Source organism: Oenanthe melanoleuca, chromosome 3 (genome assembly GCF_029582105.1).
Source record: "Oenanthe melanoleuca isolate GR-GAL-2019-014 chromosome 3, OMel1.0, whole genome shotgun sequence".
NCBI classification, from domain to species: Eukaryota; Metazoa; Chordata; class Aves; order Passeriformes; family Muscicapidae; genus Oenanthe; species Oenanthe melanoleuca.
In genome coordinates, this window is record NC_079336.1 from 65862342 (window position 1) to 65883360 (window position 21019).

The 21019-nt window shown below is 36.6% G+C and overlaps 1 protein-coding gene across 1 annotated transcript in view; it reads right to left on the bottom strand.

Moving 5' to 3' along the window:
- Positions 1-21019, bottom strand: part of RYR2 (ryanodine receptor 2) — a 416925-nt gene that overhangs the window by 162044 nt on the left and 233862 nt on the right. The window contains 14 exon segments of the mRNA XM_056487752.1: positions 1672-1945; positions 3826-3969; positions 7242-7347; positions 7479-7679; positions 8188-8989; positions 9888-10114; positions 10817-10903; positions 11043-11202; positions 11880-12040; positions 12914-13028; positions 13257-13609; positions 14479-14508; positions 14510-14694; positions 19658-19832. Coding sequence (XP_056343727.1) covers positions 1672-1945; positions 3826-3969; positions 7242-7347; positions 7479-7679; positions 8188-8989; positions 9888-10114; positions 10817-10903; positions 11043-11202; positions 11880-12040; positions 12914-13028; positions 13257-13609; positions 14479-14508; positions 14510-14694; positions 19658-19832 — 3020 coding nt within the window.

Here is a 21019-nt window from a genome sequence, read left to right on the forward strand (position 1 = left end):
AAACCTCAATGGCATCAATCTTCCATTCTAAACTCCTAGTTATCTGCAGCAGTTTTCTTTTACAGAAAGGAGTACAGAAAGTCAAAATGTCACCTCAAAGACTGTCCAGCAACATTGCCTTACTTTGCAAATTACATCCACTTTCAGTGTTCTGTTTAACTGTGAACTGTATTATAAAATGTCACAGTTAGGGGAAAGAATCTTAACAGCATTTCTGAGAAAACTGAGTTTTAAAGCAGCAATAAGTAACATTTCCAATTCTCAGCTGAAAGGAATACTACTTAGAGCAAAAAAATAAAATGACATTTTTGAATAGGTGTTGGAGCTCAGGTTAGCTTATAAAAGGCACAAATAGCACAGCTGGGTAACTTAGAATCTAAACAAGACTTAATAGAGACTACCAAGAAAGGTGATTGGAAAAGGTAGTGAGAATACTGGCTTAACTTCCACCTGAATTTTTTTAATCAGCATTAACATTAAATAGATTCAGAAAATCTTGGTTTTAATTCACAGTAGAAAAAGTAGAGGAAAAAAAATTGTAAGAACTAAACACAGAACATGACAAGAAAACCAAATCTAGTAATCACTCACTCATTTTAGACTTTATAAACTGGAGTGAAACGAAACATTTTCAATTTATATAAAAGGGTAGATTTAGAAATGTCAGTACTTCATGTCTCTTGACAGATGCCAGCCCCTGTCTTTTGCCAAAGCCTTACCATGAGTATGCCAAAGACTTCAACAACCATAAAACATTGTTGAGACCTGCTGGTAACCTAAGAAGTAGGCATTGTTTATAATGACAATACAAAATTATGTACAGACATTATTTGGATATTTGAGGTTTTCAGTAAAATTAAAAAAAAAAAAAAAAAAAAAAAAAAAAAATAAATAAATAAATAAAAAAAAAAAAAGGAAGTATTTTGCACAAGAAAAGCTTTGCTTCTGCTTGCATTCCTAGAATTCTTTATATAATGTTGTCTTTGGTTCTCATTGCTCTTGCTGACTGGAAGATTTTCAATAGATCACAGCTGATGCTTACTATCAAAAGACATGTCTTTGAAAAACGAGAGTGAAAAAAACCAACCAACCTCTTTCCTACTAGAGACTATCATGTTTGCTTTACTGTTTCCTCCAACTGACCTCTTTATCAGCCTATACTTCATTATTACTAGTCATATAATGAGGAAGAATAACAGTGTGTGAACTACTTCCTAGCTCAAACATACCATGTACATTTAGTACAATAAAAAGGATGGCATATGAACAGACACGGGTAGGCACAACTCCATTAGCTGACTGCTGTGGGAAATCGTAAGTGTCAAGAGTCAAAAGTCAGTGCATTCATAAAAAATGGATTCTTGACAGGATTCTTCAGAGCCACACTATTTAAAATGCAGTAGTAAGGTACGTTCTGGTATCATAAAATATTACATACATCTTTTCAACATTTTTCAGAAGTCTTACAGATGTCATCTGCTCCTCCCCACATGATACCTATAATGCTGCAAAGGCTTTATATTTATCTATATAAAACTGAGAGCAGTGCCTGCATTTACACCCATATTCAGATTCAAACTTCATGTACAACCTTGCCCATAACCATACAGCAAATAACAAAAAAAAAAAATAAATCTGCAAATAAGGAGAAGTTACACTCCAGTTATTTACCCTAATCCACGAATCATAAGCTTCTCCTCTTCCTTCCCCATTCTGACACTAAGCAAGGAGCGGATTTGGCCAAGGGATGCTAGGAGATTGATGGTGTCTTCCACAGACACGCTGTTTATGGTGTAGGTCTTGGGCAGGGCTCGAAGCAGGCCACCAATGCCGTCGTACTGGCGATGCAGCAGCACGAACATGGCCCTCACTAACTCCGGGTCTTCTATCACTGACTCCTGGGCCCAGCGCACCATCGTGTCCGAAATCAGCTGCTGGAGAGTAGCTGTGAAGAAAACAGGAAAGTCACAGAATTACCATTAGCTGCTCATCTCCCTGCTGCTAGTCCCTCAGAACCTGCTATGCAAACTGGAATTAATTCAATTCCTAAGCATCTTTTCCTTGGTATTTTTTTAGCAGTCTATCAAAGAAAAATAAAACCACATGAGAGAAGCAGAAGTATCTCAAACCCAAAAGCCTATACTAAAAACTATGAAGACATAGAGGATGCTCACAAAGTCACCAGATTTGTTTCTGTATATTGCTTTCAATATTTTTCTATTAATATACGTCTGAGGGCTTTTTTAGCCTATTATAAAGTAAGGTTGAAAAATTATATTGATAGCATTTGTAAATGATATATTATTTAATTTACATTTCTAACCTCTCTATGCACTCAAAGTTTTATAATGTACACAACAAAATAATTTAACTTATTCCTTTGTCAAAGACAAAGGCCCTTCAAAAGAAAGACATTAATATTAAATAAATGGTAAATCATCATTTGCATATTTCCAGTTTAGTCTCTAATGAAGCAAGAAACCTGTATCTGGTAGCATCACTGATAAACTTTATTATTTGGGATATATGTATGTCTGGAAAAGATATGTTGATATAGACAAGCTATGTAATTGCAGTTAAGGTAATTCCAGGTTACTCAAACTAACAAACAAAAAGAAAAGTACTTACAGAAATATACTGAAGAAAAATAGGAGTTGGCCGAAAATAGATTGTTTAACAAAGAAGAGAAATTGTGCTAATTCAGGGAAAGGGGGAAAAAGAGTACTACTAATGTATTTCATTGTTACTCTCCAGGCACTCTACTATAGGTGTTTCCATTGACATAAAGTACATAATATTTCAAGAATAAAAACATTTTTAAAATAAGGAAAATGATGAAATGTGTTTGGGCTGATATTTCAGAAGGACTGAAATAATTAATAACAAGAAGGGACACAATGCTAAGCTTTTTGGGTGGGTTAGTTTGTTCTCTTTTGGTTTGTTTTTTAATGAAGAATCCCAGGAACAGACAATCACTTTGTTTTGATAACTGCAATACTGTATTTCACCTACCTGTGGGTCTGTTTGTTTAATATAACAGTCTTTGTACTAATATGAGAAAGAGAGAATCAGGTTTTATAGAGCTTTTATGCTTACTACAAGGAAAAAAAGGAAGAGATAAGATTCATCATCAGATTCTGCATGGGCCTAGCCTCTAATTATCACATAAAAAATAGGGGCATTTGAAAGTGACAAGTACCACAGGAAAAAGGGGGGGTAACAAAATAAAATAAAAAGCAACTATGACAACTAAAAAGATAAATTTAAATAGTCAGTTGGAACCAACTGCAGAACTAGAATGCCATTGGCAGTGATCCTTATCAAGATGAAAAGGCAGAAAATATTGGAAAAAATGACAGAACAGCAGATACAGTCAGCAAATCTTGAATTTTAGGTTGGGTGCAGAGGGTTCTGCTAATTACAGTCTAATTGCAGACTATTTCATATGGTAATCTTCATGCAAATACTGATTTGAAGCTCCTGCAGCTGAGGAAGTTCTCATAAAGCAGGACCTTTTTTGCTGCAATTATTAAGTCTGCACTAATTCTATTAAAAGCAAGATATATTCTGAAAAATTTATGAGTCGACAAAAGACGTGGGGCAAAAGTGCCAGTAAAAGAAATTTTCCTATACAGCCCACTGGGAGACAAATCTGCCTAATAAATCCATTTGTGCTTGTTTTGAGTTAAGCTACCAACTTTAGGGTGCACAGATATGTCACTAAAAATACACCTTGTTTTGGCTGAAAATGTGTGAAGAACTTCCTGGTCTGCTTCTTTTCCCTTTTGTAATTAAGTTGCAATAAACTGATTTAATATTGCTTACAGGATGTCTTATCATCATCATCAACTGTCTTCTCAGCCTGTTTCTTCTTCAGATATGTAACTTTTTCCATAAGGTATAGGAGGCGACCCCTAATGGTTGAATCACTGTTGCCATCCAAGGTTCCATCTTCATCTAGTTCAATTCCTGAAATTAAAAAAATGGACAAAGTAGTGAAAGAATAAAATTAAGCAAGCTAATCTTATATGTACAAACATAATTAAACTGAACTGTTGCTCTGCTCTGAGAGTTTTATATGGGACATGCTTAACCAGCATTTGGAGCAAATATAGAACAGTCACATTTCCAAGCAGGAAAGTGCAGATAAGGATCAGTAGGGTATAAACTGTGTGATCTTATACATAAAACATACAATAAATATATTTTCCCCAGTATGCATTTTTCCACACTAACACTGATGCCTGTGTTTTGGATACATGTAGCTCAGAAGGGCAGATATAGTCCCTAGAGATACAGTGTGGTTGAGGTGATAGTAGTAAAGATTTTTAGGTAAAATATATGGAAGAAATGAAAATACAAGTGATACAACAAATATAGTTTCCAGTGACCTGTCAGAAGTAGCCACCCTCACAATACAGTGCTCTTTCATGACATTACTATAATGAGCTATAAAATGTAAAAACAATTAATGTGAAGATTCACAGAATCACAGAACAGCTGTGTTTGGAATGAGCCCTTAGAGTCCAGCCTCCCAGCTCAAAACAAGTTCAACAAGGGTAAGTTGCCCAGGACCACGTCCAGTGAGGTTTTGAATATCTCCTAAGGTGAAGAGACTCCACAACCTATTCCTAGGCAACCTTTTCATTCTTGAGTTCCATCACCCTACAGTAACAAACAAGTAGAATTTCCTGATTTTTAATTTGTGTCACAAGACATCTCTGAGGAAAGTCTCTCTTAGTCTTCTAAATCCCCCCTGCCCAGCAGGTATTTATGTACAATGATACCATCCCCCTTTGAATTTCCTCTTAAACCCCAGTCCTCTCATTCTCTCCTTGTACAAAAAATGGTCCAAGACTTTAACTATCTTTGATAACTCCTCCCTGGCCTCACTCCTGTACGGCCATGTCTCTGGTACTGAAGACCCCATCTTTTGTGCAAAGCTACTTTCTAATTTGGTCTCTAGCCTGTCCTTGCTGCTGGAGTTATTCCTTCCCAGCTGTAGGACTTTATACTCCCCAACACTGAACTTCATGGGATATCTGCTAATTTCTCTTATTTTTAAATTTATTGATTCATGCATACATTGCAGAGGAATTAAAAACCTTGACCTGTACCTGTACTCACACTAAATCCAAGTAAAAATGTTATTCAACCATTTTCTGGAATTTTTAGTTTCCAAAATAAGTTCTGAAGTCAAGGGTTTTGTAGAGTTCTTTAGCTTTATAGGATGTTTCTTCATTATTGTCCTGGGTTGGTGTTATGTCTGCTCCTCTCCCGCTCCCACACCTCGCTGTCTGCATGGAGCTGCCGCCGGTGCCCTTTCTCCCCCCCTGGGGGGGTGGTGCCCCGGGGCTGTGCTTGCTTGGCTTGCCCGGCTGCCCCGGCTGCTGCTGCTGCTGCTGCTGCTGCTGCTGCTGCTGCTGCTGCTGCTACCCCGGCCGCTGCTGCTGCCCCGCTGCTTCTGCCCTATTGCTTCTGCCCCGCTGCTGCTGCTGCTGCCCCGGCTGCTGCTGCTGCTGCTGCTGCTGCTGCTGCTGCTGCTGCTGCTGCTGCTGCTGCTGCTGCTGCTGCTTGCTGCTACCCCAGCCCCGCTGCTTTTGCCCTATTGCTTCTGCCCCGCTGCTGCTGCTGCTGCCCCGGCTCTGTCCTGGCTGCTGCTGCTACCCCGGCCGCTGCTGCTGCCCCGCTGCTTTTGCCCTATTGCTTCTGCCCCGCTGCTGCTGCTGCTGCCCCGGCTCTGTCCTGGCTGCTGCTGCTACCCCGGCCGCTGCTTCTGCCCCGCTGCTTTTGCCCTATTGCTTCTGCCCCGCTGCTGCTGCTGCTGCCCCGGCTCTGTCCCGGCTGCTGCCTTCCCCTCCCCCTTCTCTCCTTCAGCTCCAAGATCTGTACCGGCTCCAGACGGGACCTGAGCATCAGAGACTGCCTCCGGAGCCTGCCCAAGAAGCTTCTCGCCCTTCCCAGCAGCGACCGTCTCTCACTTTGGTGAAAACATTTCTTTTGTCATCTGGGATTGTACTTTCCTGTTGCTGGGAAGTGTTTTTTTTCTTGTGTTTGTTAATAAACAAGTTTTTTCCACTTTTCCCCCCGAGTAAAATTCTCTCCGAGCCCAGTGGAGGGGAAGGAATTGTGAGGGGGGTTTAGTCTGGGGGGCTCCTTTGGAGGCCTTTCCCCAGTTTTGTCCTAAACTTGGACAATGATATAACATCATTCTTCTTCATTTATTGCATCTGGCTCTAGTTGTCTGATTTTTTTGGCATTAGATACAATTCCATTTATATTAAAAGTTATTTTGTTATACTTTGCTGTAACAGGGCAATTGACGCTATACTGAGCAGTGATCATCAGTAAATTCATATTGCACACTAAATCATATTACAAAATTATTTGGATGGCAGTCTCCTCAACTAAACTAATCAACAGTAAAGAGACTGAAATGTCTTATCAACTGGAACACAGAGATGGTCTGAAATGACCCAAATGAAATGTCTGTTTTCCCACAGCTACTCTATTCCCTGAGCTCTAGTTGTGCTTTTTTGATTTGCAAACTTCCAATACATTTCTCTCAACCATTCCACAAAATGTGAATCCTCAAGTGGTGGCTGACTAAGCAGGTAAACATTGGACTTAGGATGCGTAACTGTTTTACTTATTTTGCAATATACAGAGTAATTAGTTCTGTTCTCTCACAATGCACCTTCTGACCCACAAAATTAATGTTCTACTCGTAGATAATGCAAATTCCTATTTTCCTCCACAAGAAAAAGGTAATGAAAAAACTATGTTAAGTAATTTGAGAGGAGAGCAATGGAAAACAACTAAGGAAAAATTGAAAGAATCAAAAGATAAAGCTTGTTTTCCTTTCCAAATGTTTATCTAAATTATTTATTTCATCTACATTTCCTGTTACCAAACACAAGAAAAAAAACTGAAAACCTAGAAAGCATCTAACTTATGCTTGCCCCATAAGGAGAGAATGAAGGAATTGAGTTTGTCAGCCTGAAAAACAGATGCTTATGAAGCAAAACACACAGCATTCCCTTCCAGTTTAATCAGATAAGGATAAGGATATTTCCTTGGTTTTGACTACCAGCTAATTATCTTTATTTGATAATATTTATAATTTTACAGTGTAATTTATAGACTATTCAGTTGATGTTTCTTATGTAAATTTACTTATAAAAACTGCTTCTAAAGCTAACATAATTTAAAAAGCAAAAATATCCAGCAACAAGACTTACCACAGTGTGTCATTAGGTCTTCGTGGAAATCCAGTAGTTGATCCCGAATTTCTTCAGGGCAAGGACAATCATTTTTATCATCTTTAAAGTTCAGCAGCATGTTAATCTTAGAGAATACAAAGAAAAGACAAATTACACTGATCTCCAAAAGGAAAAGCTTTCAAATCAAACAGAACTCTGCAACGTAAAAAGCAAATAAAGTGCAACAAGAAAGGAACTGTCCACTGCAAGCTGTACCTGCTCTTGAGGAGGGGATCGAAATTCTTTGGTTTTCCTAGCGGTCAGGGCAGCAGACATGTTCAAGGCCTGCATCACTTCATTGTACCGGAAGCGCTGATTCTCCTGGAGCTTGGCCACAAAGTCATCGGAAAACGCGACAATGGTTTCTATTCGGTGCCGCACCTGGCAATCACACAGGTACTGGAGCAGGTGACACATCTGAAAAAACAGTATTGTAAGAGACCTGAGTTGGCAGGCTAAGAAACATCTTCTGCATATTATGCAAGCAAGGATGGATTTCCCACAGCAACAACGACTGTCAAATAAAATATCTGAATCATTTAATGCTGTTATTTACGACACGTAAAGCAATCTTACACCAGGAATATTTGGCATCTGCCAGAGATTAATGTGCCTCAGACATAACTGAAGTTATAAGAGAATGAATTTACCCCTTTCTTTTAAGGAATTTCTTTTCTGTTCGAATCCATAAAAATGAAGAATTAACTATTGATGGCATCAAGCAAGTAATTCTTTAATGAAACCACAGTTGCTTGATCTATGGTGAGCAAGTTTATATCATCAGAAAGATACTAAATCTTCTAGTTTTCTATAAGGAAATTACCTATTTAACTAAAAAAATTAATTTCAAAATGCTTTATTCCTTAAAAGATAAATTACCACATGAAGAAAACAGGAACAACCACTATCAAAACAGTATTTTTACCTGCAATTTAACAGGTTCTGGAAGTTTCATCTGAAGGAGTCCTTCCTTTGGCATTTGCTCTCCTCTGGTTTCTTCCTCTCCCTCTTCTGATTTGAATTCATCTGAACTGAACTCCTTCTCTGAGAAATCGACTTCATCCTCCTGACTCATAGCTTCTTTGAAAACCCGGGGCTCAATCAGCTGCAAGATGTGTTTCAGATCCTCATTGTGGAAGATTCCCATAATTAGGAGGGTATAAAAGAGCTTGATGAGAGGGACAAACAGAAATTCTGTAGAACCGCCAACTGGATCTCTGACATGGAGGCTTCCCTCCTGGACAGCTTCAGTCAGCATCTCTATGGTTTTGGCCTTCAAAATTTCCAGAGGGAATTCAGGACTGAACTGAAAGCATTCACTGCTAATGCTTACAAAACTCGGAGAGGAAAACTGCATTCTTGGCCTTAAGGAAGTGCTAAGTCCTATACCAGGAAGGCCATGTTTTTTGTTTTCATCAGGAAACAAAGTAATACTCTTGGTCTCATCCGTCATTGGAACTATAAATTCATTATTCATCATCAGCCTGGCAGTTGCATAGGTGTTGAGATGGATGTCAATGAGTAAGTCATAATATCCTGCACGCAATAACCCTGGCATATATTTATTCTCAATGGCATAGAGGAGCTGAGGTTCATCCACATGGCTGCACAGAGCGTGGGCCACTCGGTTGTTGCCTAAAGCACAAACAGCCGAATACAATCGGAGGGTGTGGTAGTGAAATTTCAGCAATTCTTCTTGTTCTGTCAGCTCTAAAATATCAATTGTTCTGCAGAGAAGAGAAAACAGCATAGTAAATCACACATGCAAAAATATCTTTTTAAGGCATTCAAGCTTCTCCCTGAAGATAACATTAGCACAATAACAGTTGCAGGGATAGATTTTTTCCACATTTCAGCTTTTGTGGAAGAAACACCGTCAATGTAATAATCAAGGCTAGTAACAAAGTTTAATTGCAAATTCATTCAAGTCACTCTAAAATCATAACTTAAACTATTTCTAGTGGGAAAAAAAAATCCAAATTATTTACTTAACACAGGAATTTTTTTCATAACACAAATAAGAATTCATGTAACTGAAAATTAGGGTTTTAAAAGCAGTTGGAGTTAAGATATTTATATTATTTACTGGTTTTAAATCTGGGGTGGAAAGTGGCAACAGACTAACAAGTACATTTTAAGAGGGTTCAGTGTTGGGGTTCTTGATGACTTGGTTTTCAGTTTAGGCACTAGCAAAATGCTCAGATATTTGGGTAACAAGGAAATTACAGAGTTAAATGTCTTTAATTATTTTAATTAAATTTAGGAAAATTAAAGCAATTGAATAATTAAATTGGTCACAAATCTTAAAAAATACCTACAAAACCAGTTTTTTGCTTATTTTACAGATTAATAATTTATGAGCAGAGTTTCTTTCATTTTTGCAAATCTGTATATAGCATTAATACGTTTAGAGAGAAATTGGGAGACGTTGGAAACAGTTAAAGAAGGGAGATTTTAAAACACTGGAAATTTGGATAATTTTTAGCATTAGTTAAATCAAAACAGGCTGTCTATATTTACATGTTATAAATATACAAAAGACCCTGGGCCTTCTTACATAGATGGAATTACATTGCTAAATTCATAATCCCAGCATAATTGATACAGTACAAAACAAACATCAACCTGTTTTCCTCGGGAATATGAAGGGCCATGAACTGCAAAGGATTCAGGCACTGTATCATCCAGCCTTGGCGTTCACTGATCCGAGACACATCCACCTTCAGGAAGTGGTTTGGCACTCTGCTCCAGAGCACATGGGTCAGAAACTGGACATGGAGACGTGGAGGACATTGAGAGACTGGGTTTTTGTGCTCACTTTTGAATAATCCAGCAGATAATGGCATTACATTCTGGAAAATTCCAATGGAAGAGACAATTAGTCTCTTCATCTTTACCAAACACTGCATTTCTTTTCCAGAAATATACTCAATAAATAGTAAAGTACAGTAGAAGAGGAAATCCACATTTCCATCATTTTTAAGAACAAGCTAGGAACTGTTGGAAAATTAGCAGCAAGAGAATGTTTTCTGTATTTTTTTTTTAAGAGCAGCCAAATTTGAAGTAGAAATTGGACTGCCACTTGTGGTTACCTCCTTGGACCCCACTTTTATTTTACCTCTTCTGATTTCTTAGACATCCAAGTATCCAAAGAAAGGTGGCAAAATTTAGCTCAGTTTTCTTGTGTTCTATCTGAATGTACTTCAAAATTATTTTAAAACTCTAACCAAATTCTTCAGATACACCAGTCATCCATGTAAAATTATGAGATTTGCTTCACCAACCAAAGTAATTTTGTTTCACCACAAAAGACGAGATTAGAAAACTCTGATCAGTTTCAACCCTTCTTATTCAATGTACTGTGTTTTAAATTCATTAAGTATTGAAAACTGAGTTAAGAATAAAAACTTATTCTTAATAGTGCAAACTCTTGGAATCACAAAAATGTCCCAAATACCAAGAACACACCACAGGAAATAAAGGGCAGAAATAAAATAAACTTATTTTATATAATTGATTATTCCTAAACCAGCACAAAACCAAGTATTATTTACCTTTATTCTTCCCAATTCAAACTGGAAAACATTGGGGCTTGTAGCTTGAGCAAATACAGCAGGAAACAACTTTGTACTTGGTTCAACCTAGATCAAAGGGAAAAATTATTGCCATAACACTCAGGATTACTTTTTCTTACAATCATGTACTAAAGCCTCTAATGATGCAGGCTAAGGATTCAGTTTTCCCTCGTCCCACTATAAGACATCACCAAAAAATACTCACCTGATAGTATGTGCCTAGTTCCTTGCCATTAGCTGTGAAGGTCAGCAGGCCACTGGCAGCATCAACCAGGCAACCAATCTCCAGACCATTATTGTTACGTCCTTGTCCAGGGCTCAGGCTCTCTCCTGCGCACACCATATAGCAGTTGCTGCGTTTTATACTGAATGCCAAAAGATAAATTTATTCATGAATGGTCTGCAAAATCTCTGCATCAAACTAAGAACAACCTTGCGTGGCTGCAAATGTACAGGGCCTTGTGGCCAAAAACAATGGATCACATCCTAACCACTGCCAAAATTCAATGAAACGTGGACATCACAACTGGAAAAAATAAAAACTGAAGATGACAATGTAGGAAAAAGTTCAAATCATTTGTAAAATACCAAAGACAAAACTCACTTTGCAAGTCAAGGGTTTAAATCATTTAATGTTAAGCATAACAAAAGCTTCTGGTATGCATAATAAATTGATTATTATCACTATCACTGAAGTGCTGAGACAAGCTCATGTACTTTAATTTTGTAATTAATGTAATTCTGTAATTTTGGCCTCACAAGTCAATATTTACAGGATCATAATTTCAAACTATATAGAAAGCTGCGCTGTCTGACTTTTCATTGCCTATTGATTTGCCTAGATCACTAGTCCACTGCTTCTTCACAAGCAAGAACAGGTAACAAATTAACACTTTTTCCTACTACTGCTGTTTTAATTCTTTTTTCTGCATCAAACCAATCACACTAATGGAGTAGATTTATGCCTTATAAACTGCAAGTTGCTTGTATGGGTATAAAATACAGGTCTTTTTAATTATATTAAATTTAAATTGTAACCAACCTCTCATGAACCTTCCCTTTTTCATCTCCCAGTGTAACTGTGACAGTACGCACTCTGTCCAAGTCAAAGCTTGTGTCATACTGGTGAAAGTCTGATGTAATCCAGCCCACCCAGACATTAGCAGGTTCTTGACCAGGAAATATTCTCACAGAATAATAGTACTGTTAATAAAAAAAATAACATTATCAAATGTCAGTGTTTGTTCCCCAGCGCATCAGTTTGACTCAGAATTAATTTGCTGCTCTAAATCTGAAAAAATGTCATCTCTTCAAAAGTAGGAGAGGCTTGTTCAAGTGCTATTCACAAGCAGAGCAACAAAGACTATAAACACAAACCAAAATACAGCCAACAAAATATGCATTTTTAAACAAAAAAGTGGACAAGATTAAAAATGCAGCTTATATGCTTATATTGAAGGCTTCTGCATCATAGCATTTTTAGATATATTTCTACAGCAACTACAATTTTCATACTGCAGGTGACCCAGTTTCTAGTATCTCACATCTTTCAGAAAGAGAGGAACACATCCAGAAGGGGAGTACTTGTTTTCCTTTGAACAGGAATGAGTGTTTGTGGAGCTGATCTTGGAGAAAGATGCACAAACATGCACAAAACTTTCACTGGGAATTCTATTAAATAAATGTTCTGAAGAACATTAGTAGAGATGTTTTCAAATGGTCCTGAGCACTGACCTACTATTTAATGCATCTTTTCCAATTTATTCCATTATTCTGACACTGTTTAATCTTCCGCTTTTTATATCTGGTGTAATCAACAGTAGTTTCAAAAATGGATTAATCTAGTTTATAGACTTTCATTTGGAAACTGTTTTAGTCTGACAATCAAATCAAAATAAAAGGAACAAAACAGTCTCAACTTAAGTAGAGGTTCAGAACTACCACAGACATTTAAATTGAAACTCAGACTGTTTCTGAAACTCTTACAACAAAAACCACCATGCAAGTATGTTAAAAACCAAAACCAAACAGCTAAAAAACCCCAAACAGCTAAAACACCATCCTATATTACAATACTGTGGAAGTTTGCATCAAATAGTCATAGTCATCCCTATCATCTGCTAGCACATCCTCAGTAAGCCGTGCAGAGTGACTCGTGCTATAATCTGGCTTTGTCCTCCTGAGCATAAATCTGAAAAAAAAAAAAAAAAAAAAAAAAATGTAAAATTAAAACCTCTACTAAAAGTTCAATCACAAAAGCAAATTACTCAGAAAAGAGTTTCTAAAAACCCTCGAATTAATTTGACCCTAAACTATATATTCAAAAGTTACTTGTCTGATCTGTCAGACATGAGTGGCATTTTTCTCTACTTTGAGAAGAAGAAGCAGGAGGAGTGGGGAAAGGTAGCAAGCTACTAACCTCTGTTTCAGACGTGAGGGCTTTTCTTGAACATAATCTTTATGGTTATTCAACTCTGGTTTTGTGGCATCTTTTTCTCTTTCTGTCCGGTCAGGAACTAGATGACCATGAGCAGTTTTCATTAGAACCTCAAAATCAGAATCAGCATCATAATCATCCAAGTCATTTTTTGGGCCAAAAAGACCAGAGCCTGGTAACCCTCCTGCAGCTGATCTGGAGAACACCTCAGCACATTCAATGGGCATGCTTAATCGAAAAAACATGACATCTGTTTTACTGTTCTGGGAACCAAAGGACTTCTGTGTGACCTTCAGACAGGGACAGCTGTCTATGGTGCCATCAATTCTCATCACCTATGAAACACAAAGATGTAAGATTTTAAAGCTGATGCTTTTTCTGTAAATATGTAAATATTAAATTTATATTTCTACAATAATCATCTATGATTGGAAAACTTGCAACATCGTGTCAACAGTCAAATGCATTGCAATCATGTGCTGCCATTTTGAAGGGAATAAATACCATGAGGAGTGGATGTTTTTGTTCTTCCATTGTTAAATTTTTAAAAACAGTCACAAAGAAATTCTGCTCCTCACCATAACTCTGCAACGTAAATCCAACTGTGCCCAGAAAAATACAAACCAAGGAATAAAAATCACGCATGTACATGCAAAAAAACATAAACTGTTTCCTAAATACCACACACCAGCTGAAAAAGAGTTCTTATTACTTTATTTCAGAAGGATTTCATGGCAAACTTACAAGGCATAAATTCAGTTCCATCAAGATGCATAATTGATTGGGACATAAGTATTGACACAACTGGCTAATAAATATTTATTACAATCAAAATCGATTAGCTATGGAAAAATCAAAAAGTGTGTGACTAAAATTCATGGCATCTGTTATTTAAAAATGCCACTTTCTGGAAACTCCTTACATAGCTCTCATTGCACAAGGAGCTCTTAATTAGGACATATTGTATAATTTGGCTAACACACATCATGCTAACACACATCACAGGTTTTGTAGGAAGAAAAACTACCAATCAAACAATTACATTCTTTGCAACCCTACTGAATGTTAGAAATTTGTAACAGGTGTAAGGTTAATCCAGAATTGGGTCAACATATCACATTAAAATCTTGTTTGGAAGCAGAAGAGTAGAAACATAACTCAATCATATTCAAGTGTCTAGAAACATTTCACTAGGATCACAAACCTCAATATGTTCGTGGTTTTGTGGCACTGTAGCAGAGTAGAAACTGAGGAAGCCTTTTACTCAGCCAAATGGTGATGTCTCTGTTTGTATTAACAGCAAAGGGTTCATACCCTTCCTGTAAGCCACATATAGTGAAATATTTTAGAGTGCTGACATCTTTTCCAAAGTTCATTCTTCCCACTTGAGATGGGCCCAGGCTGCACACAGGTAGAAATCCTTAAAACAAGATGAAAGAACATGTGGGTTGTACATAATGAACATCAGTGAACAGTTCTTTTCCATAACTGAATTAAAAACCGTTTGTGAAAAAAAAATAAATCTTAAAAGCAAAGATTAAAAAGGTAAGCAATCATCAACAGCACATCATATCTTGCATGTCACCAAGTAATGTATCTTAAATGACATTCTGGGAAAAAAAAAAAGCCCTTTAATAGTCATGGATATTTTTAGGCAACACTCAAACTACTCCACAGAGTCTGATAGCCAGCTCTTGGTTAATCTCTCTGCTGAGCTGGTAGAGTATTGCCAATTTTACTTTAAGCCTTACTTCTTTTGGTATTCTTCCTAAAATGTCATTATTCATTGTATTTTGAGAGAATCTTACTTTAAAAGTAATACAGTGCTTGCCCATACAGATATAATAGTGGAAAAAAAACTTACAAATATGCACAAAGTGCATGTCATAAGTTTTTATTTTTTTAAAAAATAAAATTAATTTTAAAAATTCAGAAAACTTTGGCTCTGGAAAATGAGAACTCACAAAATGACATCATAACTTCATGAAACTTAAAGTTTGTTTGTTTGGGATGGTTTTTTCTGTCTTACCTTTTTAATTAACTTTACATTTGTATGCATCTTACTGTTTCACTAGCACAAGGAATACATTTGTGACTTCTCTTTATAAAACTTTCTTTTTTTTTTTTTTTTTTTGCTGATTCTCCAGAATGGCCAAGGGCACTTTCCCCATATGGCTGCTCTGCAGGCACACAGTCCTTTTTTTTTGTTTCTCAATTTCAGCTTGGCAGTCTAAAAACCTAAGGAAATCTTTTATTTCCTCTATATCTTTTCATCCTGTTTTTCAATTTCCACAGCTACAAACTACTTTGTAGATTCATCTGACCTAGTTATTAACAGGATGTTTTCTATCAACCAAAAACATGAAGCTCTGTTCAGTGATTCTGGTTCATGTGTATATAACATGTATTGAAAAATATAAGGACACTATACAAAGCTCACTTTTCTTTAGGTTGCCCAGATAAAAATAAAATAAAATAAAATAAAAAATTAAAAAAAAAGCAGACTATCTATTCATGATGTTTGTTCTTCAGAGACAAAACACACTCCAGAGCACCATCTACAGGAATCACTGTCCACCAGATAAATGATCAGCCTTCAGTACCATTTTTTGAAGATTTTACTACATACACACAAGACTGTGTCATGTGTATTTGTATTAGACATGACAAATGTAATGACATAACACTGTTAGTCAAAAGTTGAAGTCCAGATTTTTATCTTCACAGCTTGGCTTTTAAACCACAAGTCATCAACTCCTCAGATAACACATCAATAATAGATAACATGATATATGTTAATTCTGCTAGTGCAAATCCAGTGATGGACAATAATGCAAGTATTTCCCAACACTAAACAGAAATAAATTTTATTAAACAACTCATAACTAGGAAAATCACATTTTCATACAGAGATATGTGCCATGATAAAGCCCAGCAGCTCTAGTAGGGAGAATTTACTAGGCTCCCTGTTGAATAAAAGGAATCCACAAAAGGAAACCACAATGCAAAAGTTACTAAGGAAAGCCAAAATCAAAACTGTTTTTAATAACCTTACAATTCTCACAGCATTACTCAAAAAAATGGCAATTATTCTACCTACACATTTTCCTGTGGTTTCAAAAAAAGCCCCAAACCTCCCAGATATATTTAAAGTGAAGCAAGTATTTTAAATACACACACAAATTAAATGTAATAAAATGCAAATGAGCATTTGCAAGATTACCTGAAAGAAAACAAAGAAACACCAGAAAAACTCCTACACAGGTAAAGCTGTCATTGATATTTTTACTCAGTGTGGTGTATCCCATCAAACTTACCAATGGAGACAATGTGAAATCAAGATTACAGTCCCTCTCACCAATACAGTTCTTATTGAGAGCAGAAGGTACTGTACAGCAGCTGATTCCTGCATGCAATTGTAACTCTGCAGTAACTGTGGCTCTATATAAATGGAATATAAACACCAGTCCTAACCATGAAAACCCTACTTCCATCTCTGGTGAAATTCTGCACTGATTTGTCAATGATTTAGTTGTCATTTAGGTGTTTTAGGGCTCTTATATTCATGGTAAAGACAGGGCATCTAATCTTAATAGGGGATGTGCTGTTAAGGCAGCTACATATCTTTCTACAGAACAAAAATTAATTTCAATACCCATCTTTAAATGTGTATCCAGACATTTTAGATACTATTATTTACAGATCCCATGTAACCCTTGCATGCTGGAAGCTATATAAAAAAATTATTTACCCCTAACCAGGCTTCTAATCTCCAGATACATAACTGGGCTATGGAGCAAATTTTATTTCACTGTATGAAATAGCAAAACAAGTAAAATCATTTAAAAACTGCCACATGAAAAGTAACCCTCCAGAACTGTCACACACAGCAAAAGCACAGGACAGCAACACTTTTCATAATGTTCCCTACCTTCAAGAGCACAACATGAACCTCCTCACTCAATCTGTCAAACACTACAAACAGTTCCTGCTCACAAAGATCACGACTTGACAAAATAAAATTTGGGTTGTACAAGTGTACCTGTTCACATCTCCAGTTAAAATTTATCTGCTGCAAATGCATAATAAGATGTAATTATGTTTATCAGTTTTACTACTGAGATGATATCTCATAAATAAATTAAGCTGCCATAATCCCAAAGAGCTCCTTTTGTTGGTAGTACAAGCTAATATTAAGCACAAGCTGTATTACTAAGCTGGCAGAGCACCATATTCCCTTTTCATTGTTCTTAAGTAAATTAAATCTACAAGACTGATTTACTGTAGAGCTGCATCAGAAATTCGAATTGCTTTCTAAAGCAAAAAGGTCCCTTTGTGCAGCAACACAACATGAACATGATTCAGTGATTGAAGTGAGCTGCAGAAAGGTCTCAGTGCTGTTAAGCAAGAGCCAGTAACAAAACCAGTAAAAAACTAAAGCCAGCCAACCAAAAAACAAAAAATAATAAAAAAAACCCACCACGCAAAAAAAAAGCTCCATAAATTTATTTTGAGTATTTAATATGTGTTTGCACATACACGCTCATAATCAGCTGTCTTCCCTTCCTCTGATCTTTTGCCTCCAATATTTTTGTATCAAATATAGCTTTGGAATTATTAAACCTAAGATCAATCAGCACATTCCCTTGAAAACAGGCTAGGACATCTAATTTCAAAGGGCAAGCTCTTTCCTACAAAACCTGTACTAAAGGGACTTAATGTGAATTAAAAGGATATTGTGGAAAATCTGAGAGATTTGACATAAAGCCTCTGACATGGTTACCAAAACCTTCAGGCTCCATGTCAGCCTGGAACTCCTTTAGCAGACAGATCTGTTTCAATTTGAACCTGCAGCTAGAAACAAGCACCACAAAAATCACACCACTGTGATTTCATCAACTTGGAATAAACACAGCCTACCCTCAGAATTTAATGGAATTAGAGTTTCTTTCAGAAGCCTCTATTCCCCAATGGGAGTATACTAACTAATAACTGGAAAGCCATTAAAATTTAATGGCACCAAGATGATGTTTTGCATATAATTCTACTAGTAAACTAATCCTCATATCCCCACCCTCACCAATGCATCTAAGGAAATCCAAAGGCAGTAAAGTAATAGGCACCAGTCAAGAAAATTAATGGCAACTATTTAATTTTAAATTAAAAAAAATATTTCTGATTCCTAATGTACGGCAGAGGAAGGAAAGAAATCTCCCAAAGTACTCCTGAAAGTAATATACTCTGAAATCCAAATAAAAATAAAGTGGTTAAAATTCAAAGAGAGAATTGCCTAATTAAGAGGTATGAAATTCATATTTCCCATGCGAATAGGGTAGGGATGAGTAACCCAACAGTATCATGTGGAGCTCCTATTGCTCAAAAAATTTATTTTTCAGCTACAGCTGTATTGTTTAATAGATGCATAGTATTTATGGCAGAATATATGTACCTACAAGAAATGAAACCTTAAAGCTTAATTATTTTTAACATTACTATAGCTCAGAAGTTTTATGCAACTAACTTACTTAATACAATTTTTTACCCCTTTTCTGTTTCTATCTGCACATAGGTACATAATTAAATTTATAAACAAAAATACTACTTTGATACAGAATCAGTCTGCTACTGACAAGCCTTCAAAATCTTTGCCCTCTTAAGCAATTTCTTAAGTTACATCTTCACAGTAAATTAGCTGTAAACTGTGAATGTTGAAATCTGCACTAAGAACCCTACAACAAGCACAAAGCTCAATCTGCTGGTTTAGAACTAAGCAGAATATTTTGGAGGATAGTTTTTTATCAGCTGACTGGATCAGGTGTCATTTCTCCTCCCAGTGCTAAAACAAAACCTTAAAGATGGCTTAAACTTGCTACCACAATTTCTCACTAATTGGAGAGACACTTGGTATTATAATTTCAGTACCTCATCCAGATAAAATCTGATGTCCTTGCCCCCTGTGGCAGGGGCATGGACTAGGTGCTCTTAAAAGGTCCCTTCCAACTCAAATCATTCTGATAGACTCTGTAATTTTATCACATCATATGATGATCTACTGCAGTGAGGATGAAATATTAGAAGTCATGAATCTGCCTCTTCAGACACATCCCTGAAAAACAGTTAAAGATCTCACAACAAAAGACAGCCACAAAGATCACTAGAGCTAAAAGCCTTTCCTCATTGTCACACCCAGCAAGTTTTCGTTCCAAAAGGCTAATACTAATCAAATAGAAAAAAAGGACAAGGCAGGGCAGGCAGGGGAGGCAGGGGCAGGGATGAGAATGGGGACATGAAACACAGAAGAAACAAAGGAAACACATTGAAGTGAAGCCAGAGCAAAAGCCAGGCAATAGCAAGTTAAGAGCACGATATATTACAGTACTTACCATCAGCAACCTCAAAGTCCTTGAACGCAAGTTCTGAGCCTGAGTCATCCAGCAGGATTTCACCATTTAAGGTGAACATCATGGTGTGCTCATTCATATCAACCATACAGCCAACAACATCCCCTGCCAACCAAGAGCGGCCAAAATGCTCGTTACCTTGATGCCACCGCTGTGCCTGAAAATAATTAAAAGCATTTTGAAGAAAAATAGTGAAATGTACGCGCTCTTCTCGTCTTTAAGCGTAGAACTAATAATTAACTGCCTCAATTATGCCAAAGATGGCATTAAAATGAACACTTTCACAGAATATCATTCCAAAACTGTGTCTGTGAGTAGTCCAAGCTGACTATGAATATGGAAATCCATCAATTAACTTCCTGCAGGCACCCCTCACTTCAGCACTATAAAATACTGCTGAGAGGTGACAGCAAAAAACTGCTATTTCAACATTTTAGTAAAAAGTAAGAGTATGGTTTAGTTTTCTGCAGAAGTTCCATGAAAGACTTGTAATCACAGTAATATGCTGTCAATGACAATGTTTAATAGCTACTTCACAAACCCTTTGTAAGAAATTGTTTTTATTTACTTTAGCAACCTATAAATTAATTACTTGCAAACAATTGTTTCCTTAAGTATAATTCTTAAAATATTTTGTGCAAAATAAATTAATCTTTCTCTCATATCAGATTTTGGAAGGAATAGAACTATCTGTAAATGAGACAAGCACTGGGTTTCTGATAGATTCCAGAGTAACTGAGGGCATGATTAATGATTTCCCTGATTGACTTTCAAGTCAAAGACTGCAAAGGCTTTCAATGGGCTCTTTGATTTGAATTCAAATAAATTAACATCTGTTAAGAACTATTATAACCAAGTACAGCAAAAAAAAAAAAAAGCATTAATAACTACTAACAGATAGGATACCTATTCATGTATTTCATCCCAAGTAGATGTTTATTCTCCATATCCATCCTATAAGTTGTACAAAACCAATGAACCTTTTTTGACATCTTGAAGGTCAATTTTTCTTTTCCAATCAAGGGAAGAACTCATTTAAATCAAACACAACAAAATAGTTCTGTGGATTGAGACCTAAATGTCAGACCCCACGATTCAGAAGGCGACTACACAGCTATTCCAGTAAAAATAGAGAACTTGAATGGTTTATGTAGGACACTTTACAAAAAAACTTTCCAGTTCTCTTTTCAAGGCATCCTCGCATGCAGCATAGGAGTGGGAAACAAATAAATTCCCACAGCATATATGAAATACATCTTGAGAACTTTATCTTGCTGGTTACATCCAGGAATACTGCTGATTTCTGTTACATAATTTTAACAGTAATAAGGAAAATTAATTCCA